The sequence below is a fragment of the Apostichopus japonicus genome, chromosome 17 (assembly GCF_037975245.1).
Source record: "Apostichopus japonicus isolate 1M-3 chromosome 17, ASM3797524v1, whole genome shotgun sequence".
Taxonomy (NCBI): domain Eukaryota; kingdom Metazoa; phylum Echinodermata; class Holothuroidea; order Aspidochirotida; family Stichopodidae; genus Apostichopus; species Apostichopus japonicus.
The window spans coordinates 37,045,928-37,065,792 of record NC_092577.1 but is presented as its reverse complement, the minus strand read 5'-3'; the positions used below and the strand labels follow the sequence as shown (position 1 = coordinate 37,065,792).

Here is a 19,865-nt window from a genome sequence, read left to right as displayed (position 1 = left end):
GAGGATTTTGTTGGTAAGCCCGTGCAAGATGTTGTCAGGAGGCAACCTTACATGCTCCGTATTGAGGGTGATCACCATTTTCAACAATTCATCATGGTTGTGGGCATGAAGGCATGCAGCATTGTGGCTGCAGTGGACAACCTTTCCAAATGTCACCTCAACCTCCACAACTTGACGAAAATATCTGATGATAAAGCAACGAAAAGTAAGTTGACATTGTCATGTGATTATTACAATGGTCAAAATGAATAATTGTGGCTAGTTAATTGATATATTGGGGTGTCCACATGCGGAGCGGGGGTGGTGGGCATTCGCCCCCCCCCCCTGACTATATAGACGCTCCGCCACTGACGTGAACCGATACCGGTGTTTCAGTACGTGAACCGATACCGGTGTTTCAATACGACGTGAACCGATACCGGTGTTTCAGTACGACGTGAACCGATACCGGTGTTTCAGTACGTGAACCGATACCGGTGTTTCAGTACGACGTGAACCGATACCGGTGTTTCAGTACGACGTGAACCGATACCGGTGTTTCAGTACGACGTGAACCGATACCGGTGTTTCAGTACGTGAACCGATACCGGTGTTTCAATACGACGTGAACCGATACCGGTGTTTCAAAATGGAACTGATACCGGTGTTTCAGTACGTGAACCGATACCGGTGTTTCAGTACGTGAACCGATACCGGTGTTTCAGTACGTGAACCGATACCGGTGTTTCAGTACGTGAACTGATACCGGTGTTTTAGTATTGTCTATGTAACGATTGTCAGGCTACTCAAGGATCTGTAATCGTGGTGTTGTCCAGTGCGACATAAAATATAGGGCGCTGTTCATGAATGGTAAACAGGTTACCATTGAACAATCTCTTCCTGACTATATAGACGCTCCGCCACTGACGTGAACCGATACCGGTGTTTCAGTACGTGAACCGATACCGGTGTTTCAGTACGTGAACCGATACCGGTGTTTCAGTACGACGTGAACCGATACCGGTGTTTCAGTACGTGAACCGATATCGGTGTTTCAATACGACGTGAACCGATACCGGTGTTTCAAAATGGAACCGATACCGGTGTTTCAGTTCGTGAACCGATACCGGTGTTTCAGTACGTGAACCGATACCGGTGTTTCAGTACGTGAACCGATACCGGTGTTTCAGTACGTGAACCGATACCGGTGTTTCAGTACGTGAACCGATACCGGTGTTTCAGTACGTGAACTGATACCGGTGTTTTAGTATTGTCTATGTAACGATTGTCAGGCTACTCAAGGATCTGTAATCGTGGTGTTGTCCAGTGCGACATAAAATATAGGGCGCTGTTCATGAATGGTAAACAGGTTACCATTGAACAATCTCTTCAGTCTAAAGCAGGGTTGTCCAACCTTTTGCAGAGGAGGGCCACATGGAATGATTATGATGAAGGAGGGGGCCGCATGAACCCTACGCTCGATTTTTCGATTTTTTTTTGCCCGAAGGCCAATGTGAGCACTGCGCGCGGAGCGCACTGATTTATTTTCCTTCCTGAAAAAAAAACAGATGAATAAAGTTCAGCCGCCCCCCCCCCCCCTCCGCTGAGAGATTGTCACACAAACTGACCTGTATGCAGTTTTTTGGACCCAGAAGGTTCGAATGATTGATTATATAGCTTCAAATTGTTATCAATAAATTTGGTAACTAAAATTTCGCACCGTAGAGCATCTCTGGCGGGACGGACGCAACCCTGCGGCGGGCCGGACTGTGGCCCGCGGGCCGTAGGTTGGACAACCCTGGTCTAAAGATATCGCATCACAACTAGGCTATAGTGCAGGTCCGCCTGAGAGGTTAACCATTGTCGGAAAATAGCCATAAAGTGCCCAATTGTATTGATTTTGTTTTGGCATTTTTTGAGTCATCTTTTTATGCTTGGATTTTGAAGAGAATAAATAAACTACTGATGGTCTGGAGAATCGAAATGTGATTTGAGGTATTTAGGAAATCTTGGGTGAATCAAGAAAATTCCGCAGCGACAGCTGGCAGATTGGAAGGGAAGCACTATGATAAACTTTTAGCTCTTCTGGCTCAAAATCTAAACGGTTATGGTGACAAAAGTTGAATGTTTTATGATAGCCCAAGCCTTTAGCTATCTTATGATGGGTAGGACATGTCAGTTGAAAACTTTCAGCTATGCTCTATCGGCCTCGGAAAGTGACGTGTTTAGTGTGTAAGTCAATGGGAGCAATTAATTGTGGTGCGATACCTAAATGACGATGTCTAAAATAAATTTGTTTTAAACTGTCGTTCCTTTTGTTGAGTAGAGTAACAGAGTATACTTTACATAAAATGACAATTTCGATCGTACAACAACACACGGATTTCGTTTCAAAATGGTGAATTAAAATCGAGGCTTGTGCTGTTAAGTCTATGTTTATTGATCTGTACGCACTTCACAGTAATATGCATGCAGTGAATTTATAATATTTCAAGGTTATATCTGTAGAAGAAAACCTAAAATTAAATTTAGTTACAATATAACTCCACTTTTATCACAACGTTTTACCAAAGTCACACATATATATTGATTATCGACTATACATGAAATAAAGTTAAACTGGCTCTTTCGACAAAGGATGACTCACAATGCTGGGTTACCTTGATATCCAATCATCACTGAGTGTACATATCAATATGTTGCCATGGGTTGCTGGGTCAGTTTCGCGCCAAACGCTAGACCGGGCAGACATCAACTGTAAATATGAATAATATCGAGGGAGGAAGAGTAGGGGAAGCAAGAAAGAGAAATGTCCACGCGTCAACGACATTAGTTGAAGGTACTGTACATAGTAAGTATAGAATGGCTTTAATCAACTAAACAGAAGGTACTGTACATAGCAAGTATAGAATGACTATAAACGACTAAACAGAAGGTACTGTACATAGTAAGTATAGAATGACTACAAACAACTAGAGTACTGTACATAGTAAGTATAGAATGACTATAAACAACTAAACAGAAGGTACTGTACATAGTAAGTATAGAATGACTATAAACAACTAAACAGAAGGTACTGTAAATAGTAAGTATAGATGGACTATAAACAACTAAACAGAAGGTACTGTACATAGTAAGCATAGAATGACTATAAACAACTAGAGTACTGTACATGGTCAGTATAGAATGACTTTAATCAACTAAACAGAAGGTACTGTACATAGTAAGTATAGAATGACTATAAACAACTAAACAGAAGGTACTGTACATGGTCAGTATAGAATGACTATAAACAACTAAACAGAAGGTACTGTACATAGTAAGTATAGATGGACTATAAACAACTAAACAGAAGGTACTGTACATAGTAAGTATAGATGGACTATAACAACTAAACAGAAGGTACTGTACATAGTTAGTATAGAATGACTATAAACAACTAAACAGAAGGTACTGTACATAGTAAGTATAGATGGACTATAAAAACTAAACAGAAGGTACTGTACATAGTAAGTATAGAATGACTATAAACAACTAAACAGAAGGTACTGTACATAGTAAGTATAGATGGACTATAAACAACTAAACAGAAGGCACTGTACATAGTAAGTATAGATGGGCTATAAACAACTGAACAGAAGGTACTGTACATAGTAAGTATAGAATGAGTATAAACAACTAGAGTACTGTACATAGTAAGTATAGAATGACTATAAACAACTAAACAGAAGGTACTGTACATAGTAAGTATAGAATGACTATAAACAACTAAACAGAAGGTACTGTACATAGTAAGTATAGATGGACTATAAACAACTAAACAGAAGGTACTGTACATAGTAAGTATAGAATGACTATAAACAACTAGAGTACTGTACATGGTCAGTATAGAATGACTTTAATCAACTAAACAGAAGGTACTGTACATAGTAAGTATACAATGACTATAAACAACTAAACAGAAGGTACTGTACATGGTCAGTATAGAATGACTATAAACAACTAAACAGAAGGTACTGTACATAGTAAGTATAGAATGACTATAAACAACTAAACAGAAGGTACTGTACATAGTAAGTATAGATGGACTATAAACAACTAAACAGAAGGTACTGTACATAGTAAGTATAGAATGACTATAAACAACTAGAGTACTGTACATGGTCAGTATAGAATGACTTTAATCAACTAAACAGAAGGTACTGTACATAGTAAGTATAGAATGACTATAAACAACTAAACAGAAGGTACTGTACATGGTCAGTATAGAATGACTATAAACAACTAAACAGAAGGTACTGTACATAGTAAGTATAGATGGACTATAAACAACTGAACAGAAGGTACTGTACATAGTAAGTATAGATGGACTATAACAACTAAACAGAAGGTACTGTACATAGTTAGTATAGAATGACTATAAACAACTAAACAGAAGGTACTGTACATAGTAAGTATAGATGGACTATAAAAACTAAACAGAAGGTACTGTACATAGTAAGTATAGAATGACTATAAACAACTAAACAGAAGGTACTGTACATAGTAAGTATAGATGGACTATAAACAACTAAACAGAAGGCACTGTACATAGTAAGTATAGATGGGCTATAAACAACTGAACAGAAGGTACTGTACATAGTAAGTATAGAATGAGTATAAACAACTAGAGTACTGTACATGGTCAGTATAGAATGACTATAAACAACTAAACAGAAGGTACTCTACATAGTAAGTATAGATGGACTATTAACAACTAAACAGAAGGTACTGTACATGGTCAGTACAGAATGACTATAAACAACTAAACAGAAGGTACTGTACATAGTAAGTATAGAATGACTAAAAACAACTAAGCAGAAGGTACTGTACATGGTCAGTGTAGATGGACTATAAACAACTAAACAGAAGGTACTGTACATGGTCAGTATAGATGGTCTATAAACAACTAAACAGAAGGTACTGTACATAGTAAGTATATAGAATGACTATAAACAACTAAACAGAAGGTACTGTACGTAGTAAGTATAGAATGACTTTAATCAACTAAACAGAAGGTACTTTACATAGCAAGTATAGAATGACTATAAACAACTAAACAGAAGGTACTGTACATAGTAAGTATAGAATGACTTTAATCAACTAACCAGAAGGTACTGTACATAGTAAGTATAGAATGACTATAAACAACTAAACAGAAGGTACTGTACATAGTAAGTATAGAATGACTTTAATCAACTAACCAGAAGGTACTGTACACAGTAAGTATAGATGGACTATAACAACTAAACAGAAGGTACTGTACATAGCAAGTATAGAATGACTATAAACAACTAAACAGAGGGTACTGTACATGGTCAGTGTAGATGGACTATAAACAACTAAACAGAAGGTACTGTACATAGTAAGTATATATAATGACTATAAACAACTAAGCAGAAGGTACTGTACATGGTCAGTATAGATGGTCTATAAACAACTAAACAGAAGTTACTGTACATAGTAAGTATATAGAATGACTATAAACAACTAAACAGAAGGTACTGTACATGGTCAGTATAAATGGACTATAAACAACTAAACAGAAGGTACTGTACATAGTAAGTATATAGAATGACTATAAAAAACTAAACAGAAGGTACTGTACATGGTCAGTATAGATGGACTATAAACAACTAAACATAGTAAGTATAGAATGACTATAAACAACTAAACAGAAAAGAAATCTTATTAAAGTTGAGAGTTTGAACTTTTAATACAATCGTGGGATGCTTTTCAATCATTTTCATGTCCACTGTTTGCTTCGGTATATTATTTCTCTTTGGAAGCTGGTCACTTCGCTCAACCTAACCATTTCGCCCAACCAAAATGACGAATGCGAAATGACCATGCTGGTTGGGCGAAATGACTAGGCTGGTTGGGCGAAATGACCAGGCTGGTTGGACGAAATGACAGTTAGGCGAAATGGTTGTTGGGCGAAGTGACCAGAAAGCTTCTCTTTAACCCATGCATACACGAGCATAGAACAATGTGACAGATTCTAATAAGTTTCTTGTGAAAATTATTGTGACAGCGTTTATTTCCATGTTACGCTATGGGAATCAGTTAGCATGATTCGCATACTTTAAACATATACCAGTGAACTTTTTATAATATCGCAGTTAATATTTATGTTATCAGTCGGTAACGTAGCAATTTATCCCCGTACATAGTTATATTCCATATATCAACGGATCATGCAAGTGAAACCTTTTCTTTTCTTCGGACATACACACAAATAGCTGGTAGTTACAGCCTCTACACTAAACAGATCTGAGTATGGGAGTAGGGGAGTAGGCAGGAGAGGGGATAGGGAGGGGCCGAGTGATGTAAGCCTAAGTGTCCTTGAGACCCGGCTTGGCTCTCGACGCCTTTAGCTAAAACTTATTGCCTTTGTCATAACGAAAAACAGCCCGTGGTCAGACGGCTGTTTGGTTTAATATCTTTTACCTAATCATTGATATATGTAGGTAAATTTAGGTACACAAGCATAAATACACTTTTATCTGCATCAGTGTAAATGTATCGCGATTAACCCCATCCCTAAGACGGTATATTATTTCATTGTATTCTTGAATATACTGATATAGTATGCCTATATATTATGATTCATTAGATGAATATACCTATATAGTATGCCTATATATTATGATTCATTAGATGAATATACTGATATAGTATGCCTATATATTATGATTCATTAGATGAATATACTGATATAGTATGCCTATATATTATGATTCATTAGATGAATATACTGATATAGTATGCCTATATATTATGATTCATTAGATGAATATACTGATATAGTATGCCTATATATTATGATTCATTAGATGAATATACTGATATAGTATGCCTATATATTATGATTCATTAGATGAATATACTGATATAGTATGCCTATATATTATGATTCATTAGATGAATATACTGATATAGTATGCCTATATATTATGATTCATTAGATGAATATACTGATATAGTATGCCTATATATTATGATTCATTAGATGAATATACTGATATAGTATGCCTATATATTATGATTCATTAGATGAATATACTGATATAGTATGCCTATATATTATGATTCCTTAGATGTCGCTCTCTCTAAGAAGACCACTACAAACCAATCCTATCCCAGACTTCTTATACTACTCATCGTAGGGATTGTTAGTGTTGTGCTGGTCCTCGTACTCTCTGCAACTTCCGACAAATTCGGCTCAATATTTGGCGGTAAGTTTCACTAACAAATAATTAATTTAACTTAATCATATCTTTGACGTTATTGTTGTATAATATACAATGATTAACACGTGTATCTTCTGATTCACTTCTAATAGCGATAGGATATTTTGTACACGTCATTGCACGCATAGCTCCTTGAAGAATTGGATATCTGCGTTTGAACCAAATTTACACTACGTGATTAACACTATACATACTACTTGAATGTGGTTGAAATGAATGTTTTGCGGTGTGGTTACTTGATTGCCTAGATCAGATTGACAGATTAGATCACTACATTAAATAAATAGTTCAGATTACTTTAGATCGGATGATTTGATTGAATCACTGGATCAAATCACTATAAATGAGATAACAATAGTTCGCATGACTTTTATCAGATCACTAGATAGATCAGATACCAAAATCAGATATAGGTTAGATAACTTTATAAATGTGAAAAGAGCATGATGAGAGTTGTTGACATACACGATGTGCAACGCTACCATTGCTTCTGATTGGCTGCACACTAAGACAAAAAATGGATAAGTTTATGGATCGCCAACAACTTAGGGCTGAAGAGCACGGTACCGTTAATAATTCGATCACGGTTTTAATCCCGGTCTTTTCCCCAAAATTCTTTGTAGGAATATTCTTTCTGTATTCTTTATGTCTATTTTTCACTGTCAGGTTTCTTTGTTAATTTACTAACAGATAACTGACATCGCATGAGATAGGTTGACTTGATCAGAACACTAGATCAGATCAGATTAGATCAGATCAGATTAGATCAGATCAGATTATTATAAAACCATAAGTACCGTAACAAACAATGCTGATCAGAACACTAGATCAGATCAGATTATAATAAAACCATAAGTACCGTAACAAACAATGCTGATCAGAACACTAGATCAGATCAGATTATAATAAAACCATAAGTACCGTAACAAACAATGCTGATCAGAACACTAGATCAGATCAGATTATAATAAAACCATAAGTACCCGAACACTAGATCAGATCAGATTATAATAAAACCATAAGTACCGTAACAAACAATGCTGATCAGAACACTAGATCAGATCAGATTATAATAAAACCATAAGTACCGTAACAAACAATGCGCATATCTATGACACGTGTATTTTGTGAAACGTGTTTCATCTAACACAGTATGTAAGCTACAAGGTATCACGCCTGATGAAAGTTTCCACACCTTAAAAACCAACAGATGCACCGTTAAAGTGTTGTTTATAAAAGAACACTTAACTACTGTAAAATCCTAACAAAAAGATTGGCAATTCTTGTATCGTCTATGGTAATATTGACTTGTAACAATAGTCAAGGACAGGCATTATCCCACCACGGTTCTATTAGAGTAGGAATGAAAATACCTTAGCGTCATATGGTAGATACTAATTAAATATGATAATGATTTTAGGTTATATAAACGAAATATTTTATTGTAATAAAATGGATTTAAAACCTTGGTATAGGTCTGAATGTAGAATACACGTGCATGATTTATGCAGTTTTTCGATTTTTGCCTTTAGAAACGAAATATTATAATATAATGAATAAAGATATAAAAACCAAGAAGGTCTAAATATAGAATACACATGCGCTAGAATTAATGGACGAGGATGGTATTGTTCAATAGCGTGGCAAATACAACATTATATCAGTGCAGTTATCAACCCAGCAGAAAAATCCTAACGAAATATTAAACAAAATAATCAAACCCAAAAATCAGCAGTAGATATTTTAGCACAATCTTGCGTTTAATTTATAGTCTACAGATGCCTCAGAATGAAATATTTGACGTCCATACTTTCAATTTGTTTCTAAGGAATGAGGATGGGGATGGGGCTGGGGGTGGGGTGGAACACAGATCCCTCTCATGGGAGTCAACTATGACGACCTAAGAGTCTTACCCCTTCCTCAACAAAAGACTGTATCCTCCTCTGGTCCTTCCCTAGAGGTGTACATGCGTATACCCATAGGAGTAATTTTTAGTTTTGTCCCACCACCTTTGAACACTGCGCACGCCACTATATGTACCTTATACTATAGCAGGCGCGGCGGAACGGAAAAATTATTTCGGGCCTTACTAATTTGCAGATAAACGGAGAATAAATATGTGTCGTCGCCATTTTGTCGGAAAATTACACCAACAGAATATGACAAATGTCAATAGGTATACTAGAGCGCAATAAAATAGTCAATAATCGCGAATAAGTAAAAAAGTAGTGAAAAGCTGAAAAGGGCGCCAGCAGTCCATTTGAGTCCGTCAGGGGGGGGGCATCCGCCCCTGACTGTATATATGGACGCTCCGCCACCAAGTAAGGGGATGTTGGAGAACTGGCTGAAAATGAGGCAAGTCATTGGCCTAAGACAAAGTTGTGTTACGCTTACCGGTACTCACACTAACTTCTTCCACTTTTCACGGGGCGTGAAGACGCGGTTGGGGTGACAATGTGGTCTATAGCCAGGGGACGGGCCGAGGGTCCCCCAGCAATTACTAAAATTATTACACCTATATAGTATACGTGTGCATCGGACAGATCGACAAGTATGCATTGAAAAATGGGCAGATGCACTTTTCGGAACCTTGGTAAATATTGGGGGGCTTATATCATGCATTTGCCCCCTCAACTTTTTCATTGGGGGGGGGGGGGGCTGAGCCCCCCAAGCCCCCCCCCCCCGGTTCCGCCGCCACTGTACTATAGCCTCTTTAGAGTTATAGTTTATCTCACCATATTCACATCCAACAATTTCTTTCTCCCGGATGAGATGTAATTCTTCTTTCTTTCTGTTATTAAGTATATTGCTTTCTGATCCCCAAACAGGTCGAGGTCAACATGTACTTGTAAATAACAAGATTCAAGTTCCTCGTGAATACGACCAATATAAAGATGTCATTGAAGGAATCGACATCAAACAAGACAGAACAACACAACAAGGTTCGTACGAGCACAATATAAGTCATTTCACTTAAAGAAATAGAAGTTACATTCCAATCAAGCTATTGCACCAGGGGATCCCTAACTGAGGTGCATGAACCCCCAAGGGTGCGTGAGTCCATCCCAGGGGGTGCGTGAGACATTTCTGAAAGTCAAATTTAGAGTACTTTTTGTTGAACTAAAATCTGATATATCATATATTTTAGTAATGTACAAAAGTCGTACCTATCGACAAACTCTTTTCGCGTTCCATACACATATGTTGCCATAGTAGTACCGTTCATGTGATAAAAAAGAACAGGGGCATCCGTCTCATCGTGTGTGATGGGTGATCGATGCCTGATACAATTCGTGATCTAATCTTGAAGTTTCCAAATAAATATTTGTTCATCTCTTGTTTTTGTTTCATTACAATATTACACTATATGGACTTGATCTTTTACGAAGCACTGTAATGCGTATTATAGTATAATAATGACTCAGATCGTGTCTCGAAAAGTTCAGGGTTCGTGGACAACTCTGACATCCACAGGGAGTTCGTGGGGGGGGGGGGCGGGGGTAACGTTAGGGAAACTCTGTATTACACAATGCTAGATTACCGTGCCAAATGAGCTTCTAGACCTGAAATCAGAATCTATCCGTCTGGAAAGTATTTCTGGAAAGTTTAAACATGCCAGACTGATAACTTTGCAGCCAATATTGATGACCACTAAGCATTAATAAACCGCACTGTTCAAGAGCAATACTTGGGTGCATTAAACATATCGAAGTACAATTAATTATTTATCGAGACTATCCATGTCAACTTTCTTCACTCCTCAAAGCTACAAAACCTTCGAAACCAGTTACAACCAACAAACTTGACGGGAAGCAAGGAGGGAAGCCAGGTAGAACATCTAAAGGCCAAGGCTCACATCCTACTGATAAGGAAAACCAAACTGCAAACACAGGTGCCAAGGAAGGTAAACAGACGGAGAGGGCTCAGATCAGAAAGGGAACTACCTCGAATCCTGATAAACCTAGCACGGGAGGAAAGGAGGAAGGTAAAAAGCCACAAAAATCTGCAACTGATGCCGAAAGAATAAAGCCATCGGGGGACACTGTGGCTGCGAAAAGAAATGCTTCTAGGAACGAAGCAGGCATTAAAACGGCAGGTGATCCTGGGAGAGATTCTGCATCCAAACAGACTCCCCCGATCGTGAAACGGGACCAGGTAAACCAAGAACCAATAAAAAACGAGAAGGGTCCGTCGAATCAAGAAGGTGAATCGAAGAACAGAAGCAACAAGAAAGAAGAAACACAACCACCTCCCGGTAAAGTTGATCCGAACAAATACACAAAACCACCAAAGGCTTCACTTGACAAGAAAGTGCCAGCTAAAACTGCTCAGTCTACAAACGGTGGGGAAAAGGTGACATTAGGTAAGGAAGCGAGGAAGGGTGGTACTGGTGGTAGTACCGTGGAAAAGAATGAGGGACGTAACCCACAGAAGACTAATGAAGGTGCAGCTGAGCAAAAGCGACAAACCACTTCTGATATCGGAAAGAAAACCCATGATGCAAAGGAAAAGGTAAACCCTAGGAGAGGAAGCAACGCTCAAGCGCCTTCTAACGGTGATACCCAGCAGTTAAACGACCGTGAGAAGGTTAAGACAACGGAAAAGAGAGACACTGATAGAAGTACTCAAGGAAAGAATGATGAACGTAAACAACAGGCGGCTGGTAGAGGTGCTACTCGAAATCGGGAAAACGTATCTGATAGAGAACAGGCGGCTGGTGATGACAAAACGAAGCCTGGTAACGGTGGATCAAAGACTGAATCAAATGGGAAGAAAACTGGATAGGTTAAAAACCCTGTAGAGGGCGCAATTGAGGGAGAACGCAGAAAAGTAATGGCAGAAAGTAATCACGGTCGCCGACCTTGAAGAAAGACATTGCAAGGATTTTTTTTAATTAGTAGTGGCGAAACCAGGTATTCTATCTGAAACATTAGCAAACGGTTACTGGGGTGGAGAGAGGCGGGGAACTGCCATGTGTACCCAGGGGTGATACCATGGTGGAGGGCGTGAAGTGCATTTCCCTAATGATGATGCTGGTCCCCGAATTAAAACACGTCACTTCATATAGGACCCACTTTTTTATTGCGAAGAAAGGAGCATGTAGGACTTTATTGGAGGGAATGGAGGACTAAGGAAATCTGATAACGGGAATCTTAGAGGTAGCTCACAGAATATGTTTTGATGTTGGTAAATACCAAACTCAGACGATGCGATCTGCTGCGTTTTCAAAGTTATAAGCCATTTAGAGTATCACAATTAAGGGCTTCGACGCAAAAATTATATTTAATGTAAACTAACGTTTGGTTAACCAATGAAATTTGAGGGGTATAGACGAAGTGTCCAAATATGACCCCTGCATTTACTCGTATTCTGCACTTTCTGAAACAGATGGAATTTTGTACTTCCAAAAAGTATCTCCCCAATCTAATATGATCAAAAATCAATTGCTTATTGCTTAAACAACTTTCTCTCCATCCCTTGTCTACTAATCCTTTTACATCTTTCTCTTTTGTGTTCACCGGGCTCATTAACCTGTCTGTATTCTGTGTGTGTGTTTGTCTTTCTGTTACTGTTATTCGTCATTTAACCTCGAAGAAGATCCTGCTAGGATCGAAACGTTAGGCCCTCTTACACTTTAAGGCACTGGGAAGAGAACCTAAGGAAGTGAGAAATGATGGTGACAATAAATTTAGCAAAGACTGCCAGGGACAATATGTAAACACAATGAAACTTTACAAAACCCAAAGATTGTTATTCTTCTTTCTTTCTTTCTTTCCATATTGCTACTATAGGGAGTAGATGACACATTGTGGTCAATTGACCATTTAAACCTGTTATGGCTTCTCAGTTCACATAGCAACGGTTGTCATGCAGTTCAAAAGGTTTTTGTCTACATCGTGCTTTACTTAAATGAAATTCAATTTAGCTTAAGATTAATTGAATTAAGCTCAAGTAAAATACAATTCTACTTAAGTAAAATACAAAGCTATTCTACTTAAGCAAAATGGCTTTTCAATTTCACTTAAGCTAAATTGCATTTCACTTAAGTGAAACAGAATTACACTTAAGTGAAATGTGATTGGTCAATCAGTATGCTACTCATTGCGTCACTGTACTTGCCGCGAAGTCCGACTTTGTATACTATTATAGGTACCGCACCACAATTAGAGTAGTGTTCATCCGCTCAAAAGGTTAACCATTGTCAGAAAAGAGGTAAAAGTACCTAACGTAAAGCTTGTTTAAGCATGTTATCAGTAACTGTCATCGTTTGTTCTGCCTATATATATAAATTAAAGTACAGATGGTGTGAAAATAGGGAGGACCGAATGTGGTATAAACCATTTTAGAAAATCCTTGGTTAAATGTTGATATTACTCCGAACGAGCAAATGGAAGGGTGGAGGTTCAGTATGCTAAACTTGCTCCTCTTCTAGCTCAAAATCTAAACAGTCATGATATGAAAGTTTGCAAGTGCCATGATAGGCCAAGATCTCAGCTATCATGTGGTGGGTAGGATAAACCAGTTGAAAACTTCTATCTATGCTTTGGCAGGTCTTGAAAGTGATGAGTTTAGTGTGTACGTCAATGGAACAATTAATTGTGGTGCGAGACCTAAAGAGTCAAGTTCAAGACGTACTAGTTACGTAACTATTTGCGGCCATTCCCCCATACTGCCATACTTACCCAGCTTTCCTTGTGTATGTCCGAACATAACACCATACTTTTCCTAAGCTAGTGAAGCAAAGCTATGTTTATCACTGAGTCTGAACGTTAGACATTCGGTAAATGCAGCCAGCCAATCAATCGTTGCAAACTGTTGCTGATGCAGTTGGAAGGACACTTTTGAGGGCAAGGGAACGACTACAACACGACATACCACCAAGCAGTGGTACTAGTAGTAGTAGTACCACAAGACATGGTACTATGTAAATATTGCCCCCAGACCAACCACTTCCCCGCACGAGGTAAATGTTAAAACGGCTTACCATACGACCGATCCTTCGATTCCACTTAAGCTAAATTGTATTTTACTTCAGTAGAATTGAATTTTACTTAAGTAAAATGCAAGTGTATTTAGCTTAAGTGCATTTTTATTCTACTCAAGTAGAATACAATTTAGCTTCAGTTAAATTCAATTTCACTTAAGTAAAATTGTATTCTAAGTAAAATTCAATTTTACGTAAAGTAATATTCCTTTAGCTTAAGTGAAAAAGAATGACACTTTTACTTAAGCTAAATTAAATTTTACTTAAGTAGAATGGCATTTTATTTAAGTAGAATACGACTAAGCTTAAGTGAAATTGAATTTAACTTAAGCTTAAAAGAAAGTGGTAATTTTACTTAAGTGGAATACACATAAACTCAAGTAAAATGCAATTTTACTTCAGGGCAGTTAATTTCACTTAAGCTTAATTGTATTCTACTTAAGTGCAATTAATTTCACTTAAGCTTAATTAGAATAACGAGGTAAATGTTAAAACGGCTTGACATATGCCCGAAGGTGACCGACGTAAGTCCATGTCTGGAAGCGTGGGAAAAAGTAAGTGTGTGCGTGTGTGTGCGTCTGTGCGTGTGTCTGTTAATACCGCAATTTTGTGTTAAAAACTCCTAAACCGATTTCAACGACACATGATATAGAATCCTGTGTCTCGCAGAAATCCAGAAGGAACGGTTAAAGGTCAGAGGTCAAATAAAGTAAAAAGTGACTTAAGTGGCCAACGGGTAATAAAGTCCTCATGGTTGCCGGCAAAGTTGGAAAGATGTTCTTAGTCAAAACAACAAACAAGATATGATAATCACGTTTGATGACGTAATGATTCGCGACACATACAGGAAATTACAGTTTCCTCAGCTCATGAGATAAATCTCTACGTTGACCTAGATTTCCATCATTTCTGCTTTCATTTTGTTGGTATAACTTAGCCCTACAAGATGGGCTAGTCTATCCCCAACCCTTACCCTTACCCTAACCCTGCTGTCGGAGCCACTGACGGAGCCTTTTTCTGCGGAGTAATGTGAATGTTTTTCAGAGATTATAAAATTTGACGATTTAAACGATGGGTTCATGTATACAGCTACAAAAGTTCATATGTAAATGAGGACAATGTTATCTCATTGTTTGATTTGAAGACATTGATACAGATCTACATGCAGTAATAGTCACAAAGAAAGAGAAGATACTGTCTAAAGCAAGACAAAACAAACAAACAAAGATAAACACATACAGGACGGTTGATGGCAAAAGAAACACAATGTATGCCAACAACTGACCAAGAATTCATCAAGAAAACTAAACATTCTTTAAAACAGGAAACTGATTTGACGTTGATGTTAAAGAAACACAACACCAACAATTATCTTTGCCTTATAGGACAGATACATTTGTAACTTTGATAACTTTCCCCAAGCAGCTAAGAAAAGTTTGATTCTGTTTGGGAGATACTCATGTCTGAGTCGCTGCCATTTTGTAAATCTGATGTCATACTGCCACTAGGATCTGAAACCTTTCACTTTTGTTTCTCTGTCTTTATTTCAAAGTAGAATGATAACAGTGTTGACATTAATACCATCATTAGGTCATTAATGTAATGGCTAGCGGTCTGCATGGTATATTATAAATGAAGAGGTGAGAATATCGACTGTGAGCTGGGTTGTTTATTATAAGTATATTGCTTGCTTAGTCCCTCTCTGGGTGCACACTCATAAAACTTAGCATCTGCTATAGTATGTTACAATTAATACAGAAAATAAATATTAGTGTTTGCACTTGGTAAACGCCCGACGCGATACTACCCGGTTCCTAATTTATTACCCGAATCCTACGCAAAGTGTGTTTTGTTTATGTTATTTTTTTTTGCAAACCGATGGTTAAGCAAGATTATTCCCATTGACTTAGTGTGGTGTTAGTCTACTATGTGGTCGAAGATAACAGCAATAACGAAAGTATTCCATGGATATCTTATAACTGCGTCACAATTTCAGCGAATAAACAGATGGTTAGGCTAGATTTTCCCCATTGACTTAGTGTGGTGTTAGGCTACAATGTGGAAGAAATTGAAAGAATTCTCACAATTATTATTTATTCATTTGATTATTTCATAGAAGGAAGGACTGACAAGAAATTTTACGAGATGTTACTAATGGATTATAGATAGGATAACTAAAAAATAATAATCGCAAATGGCTTTTTGCTAAACGTTTATTCCAAATGCTATCAAATTGCGCGAATCGCGCAATCTCGCGGCAAATGCGAACCCTGGGCCTGCATAAAAGATAGTGTAAACACTAGTTATATTGAGTGAAAGCAGTGCTTTTGCAATATTTAATACATTAATTTTGATCTTTTTTTTAACATCATGTGTAACATACATTATTTTACATTGTTTCATTAAGGTGTATAATTTACATCATTTTTTTTTGTAAAACAAACGAGATCAAACTTTTATTTCCATTGGGGGCGGGGGGGGGGGGGGTTGAGGATGTTTCCAATAATTTTTGTTAATAATGTGGTTACAATTTTCGAAGTCATGGCAAAAATACCACTGACCAGAAATAACTCATGTTTAGTTTGCAATGGTTTAGTTAAGTTGGCTTTCAGGGTCTCAGCTATAAAGAATCATGTTGAGAGAAAAAGCAACAAGATTTGCTCTATATTATGATTTTTAGGTACTTTTAAAAGTCAGTGAAAGTTTAGACTTGGATAATTACGTTGATTGTGTAATTTACAGGTTACTGGCTTTTTGGTTGCTTGATGCTGAAGATAAGAGTGTAGTATCAGATGCAGATTTATGGAGGTGTGGGGGTTGTCCACCCCTCCTCTCCCTCCCTCCTATCCATTTTACTTTGTTCTTGGTTAATTTGGGAGTTGGTTATTATGTAAATTTACAGGTTCAGTACAGAACTGTATCTGACCATGCATGCTACTTAAAGTTTTTGTTGGTTTACCATTTCAAATATAAAAACACAATTCACGCCACATCGTTCCTTAACCAACTATCAAGAGAGGTCTTTTGAAATGATAATTTTTCCTTGTTTTAGAAAGGCTAAAATATCAATTATTTTTTGTATTGTTATTATTTATGGTAAATGTCATGTTTTTGGTCTGTTTACCATGTGACAAAAGAGACACTGATTTAATCTCTGTAAATCAACTTTTAATGTTGATTTGTCAGTTTGATTAATTCTGTATATATCCTTGTTAGATTTTTTATGTTAAGATTGTCATTATTGTTTCGATTTTGGTACTATCGACATTTCTAAGTGCTTTAAACAGCTCGAATGCTGATTCAAACGAAATATAGCCTACTCAATTATTGGAACTCAACTAATATGTTAATCTTTATAAATTTATTTTGTGCAATAGCGTCCTCTACTTGGCGAACGACTGTCTACGACGTGACAGTGGTGAAACCCTCCCATGGGGTAATCCAGAGCTACCCCTCACCAGTTTCCACGCAGGCGCAGAGAGAACCCGAGGGGGTAATGTACAAAGTTAAAGGGGAGAGGTGGTTAGAGAAGGGGAGAGGTATATGTTACATATTACTATACGGTACCTTCCAAGTACCATTGTATCCAACCAACACACTTGATTACCAGAGGCGTCCAGAATAGGGTTCAATTTGCGAGTGAATTGCGACATTGGGATATATGTCCTGTTGATATGAGGGAGCACACCAAAACTGAACCTGTGTACATTCTGTCCCACAAAATCATATATATTTGAATATTTTCAACAAACTGGCACTTAATAATTACTTTATTTTCTTGTAATTCCCAAGAAAAGGTCACTTTCTCATTAGTAAACATTTCTCTTTTATTTCAGCAAGACAACATTTTGTAAAAAGGGCACTTTTCATGGAAAAGAAGAAAAAGGTAAACTTTCTCTTTACGAAAGAGGAGGTTCAGATGGGGTAGAATAATGGGCCTTGTAAGCAGTAATATGCTTTACTAAATCATTTGAAACAACGTAGGTGTATTTAAAATAATCCATGTGAAGACGAAGCGATGTTTTGTGGGCACGGCCCAAATCTCAGTTCCTCTGATGATTTCTTGTGGCTGCCACACTGATATAAGGTTAGTGAACGACCTGTAACATCTACATGGGTGCATAAAGGAAGGGGGTGGGCATGAAGCAAAAATGTTGAATTTATGCTTGACAACTTGACAACTAATCAGTCATTCCAAACTACGGATTTGCCATTTAGTCACATTAACTGAATATCCGTAAACAATCATCATCGTCCTGTGTGATACACAAAGAACTGTCGTGAACAACTCCCGCCAGATTGCAATTCTGCTTACCTCTTTAGTGAAAGTCAAACAACTAAATGTATTAATCAGAGCCATCGATATATACTTTTTAAGAAAAGTCACCAAGGAAAGAACCTGGGCACGAAAACCAAACTACCGAACGATACCGTGTAACACGGGGTAACTTTGGCACCCGCGGTAATATTGGCAGTTAAGGGGGTTTTATTAAATCGACCGACTGCCCTCTATTTCGACAGTGTTTCAATATTGTGATTTCGTGTGATGTTTGGGGGTATAAAGGGTAGAACATTTTTCCAACATGATTATTATGATAGATACTATTTGAAATAATTTGTAAACAATTGAAATTAGGAAATAATGTGCTAATTTGCATAAATATTGTGCAAGCTCCCATTGCCGCTCTAAGTATTATTTTTGGTTTTGAGAGTTTTTCTTCGAATCCCAGCCCCCTCAATGTCCAAGAAATAAACTTTTGCAAAAAATTGATTGAATATTTTTTTTAAATTTTTTTATACTAATGTTTAAGTATATACCTGCCAAAGTTGCCCCAAATGTAAAAATCAATTTTTTTGGTTTACTTCTCACATAAGTTTTAAGAACACCACATATTTACATCAAATTTGATCTATATAAATATCCAAGAATGCCAATGTTCATTTTAAACACAAGAAACGTGTTTTTTTTATTATTATACTCTTTATTTATTCGACAAATAAGCCTAAAACCTGCCAAAGTTACCCCTTTTTACGGTATATAGAGATATACTGCCCTTGTATTAGTTAGCCAGTACTGCCATCTAGCATAGCTAATTCCGGTTCCTGTAGTGGTACTGTTACAAGGCCCAGCCCTCTAAAGTTCCAAAGGCAAAAACCCAATCTAGATAGAGTAGAAAGCACTAATTGTAAAGTAAATTGTAGCTCACACGCTTCGAGCAAGCAAAATTACCATACGGACGAAATTAACTTATTAAGGCATTTCCTCACGCCAAGGCAGCCAGGTCAGCTCTGACTATAACAGCTTCTAATTCAGTCCTGACCACCAAGGAGTAAACAATGGGGCAGTAGTGGACAGAAGAAGGTGAATCGTTACTCAAATGAGGTGAGCATGGAATGAAGGTTACTAAATGTATGAATGGGATAGTAACAGTACTAGATATCCCGTCTTTCTAAAGAAATAACAAATAAAAGGAATTCCAACCAATGGGCTATATCTCCCCAAAAGTATACAGTTTTACAGATGAAAACCACAAATCTCGATCCCCGGGGATTCGTTCCTTCACCCCGATCAGGGGGCCCGCTCCCGCGGTGGCGTGCCCGGGGACGTT

The 19,865-nt window shown here is 37.5% G+C and overlaps 1 protein-coding gene across 3 annotated transcripts; it reads left to right on the top strand.

Annotated features, from left to right (window-relative positions):
- The first annotated feature begins 56 nt into the window (after window positions 1-56).
- LOC139954764 (uncharacterized) lies at window positions 57-13,833 on the top strand. 3 transcript variants are annotated; one of them, XM_071954686.1, is made up of 4 exons: window positions 57-205; window positions 7,119-7,256; window positions 10,100-10,213; window positions 11,038-13,833. In XM_071954686.1, the coding sequence occupies exons 1-4, from the start codon at window positions 94-96 to the stop codon at window positions 12,054-12,056; spliced, it is 1,383 nt and encodes a 460-aa protein (XP_071810787.1). In that variant the 5' UTR covers window positions 57-93; the 3' UTR covers window positions 12,057-13,833. The 3 variants fall into 3 exon arrangements, with proteins under 3 accessions (XP_071810787.1, XP_071810789.1, XP_071810788.1); XM_071954688.1 differs by lacking the exon at window positions 57-205 and adding an exon at window positions 2,669-2,818 and having other exon boundaries at window positions 11,038-13,831; XM_071954687.1 differs by lacking the exon at window positions 57-205 and adding an exon at window positions 2,675-2,830.
- The last annotated feature ends 6,032 nt before the right edge of the window (window positions 13,834-19,865 follow it).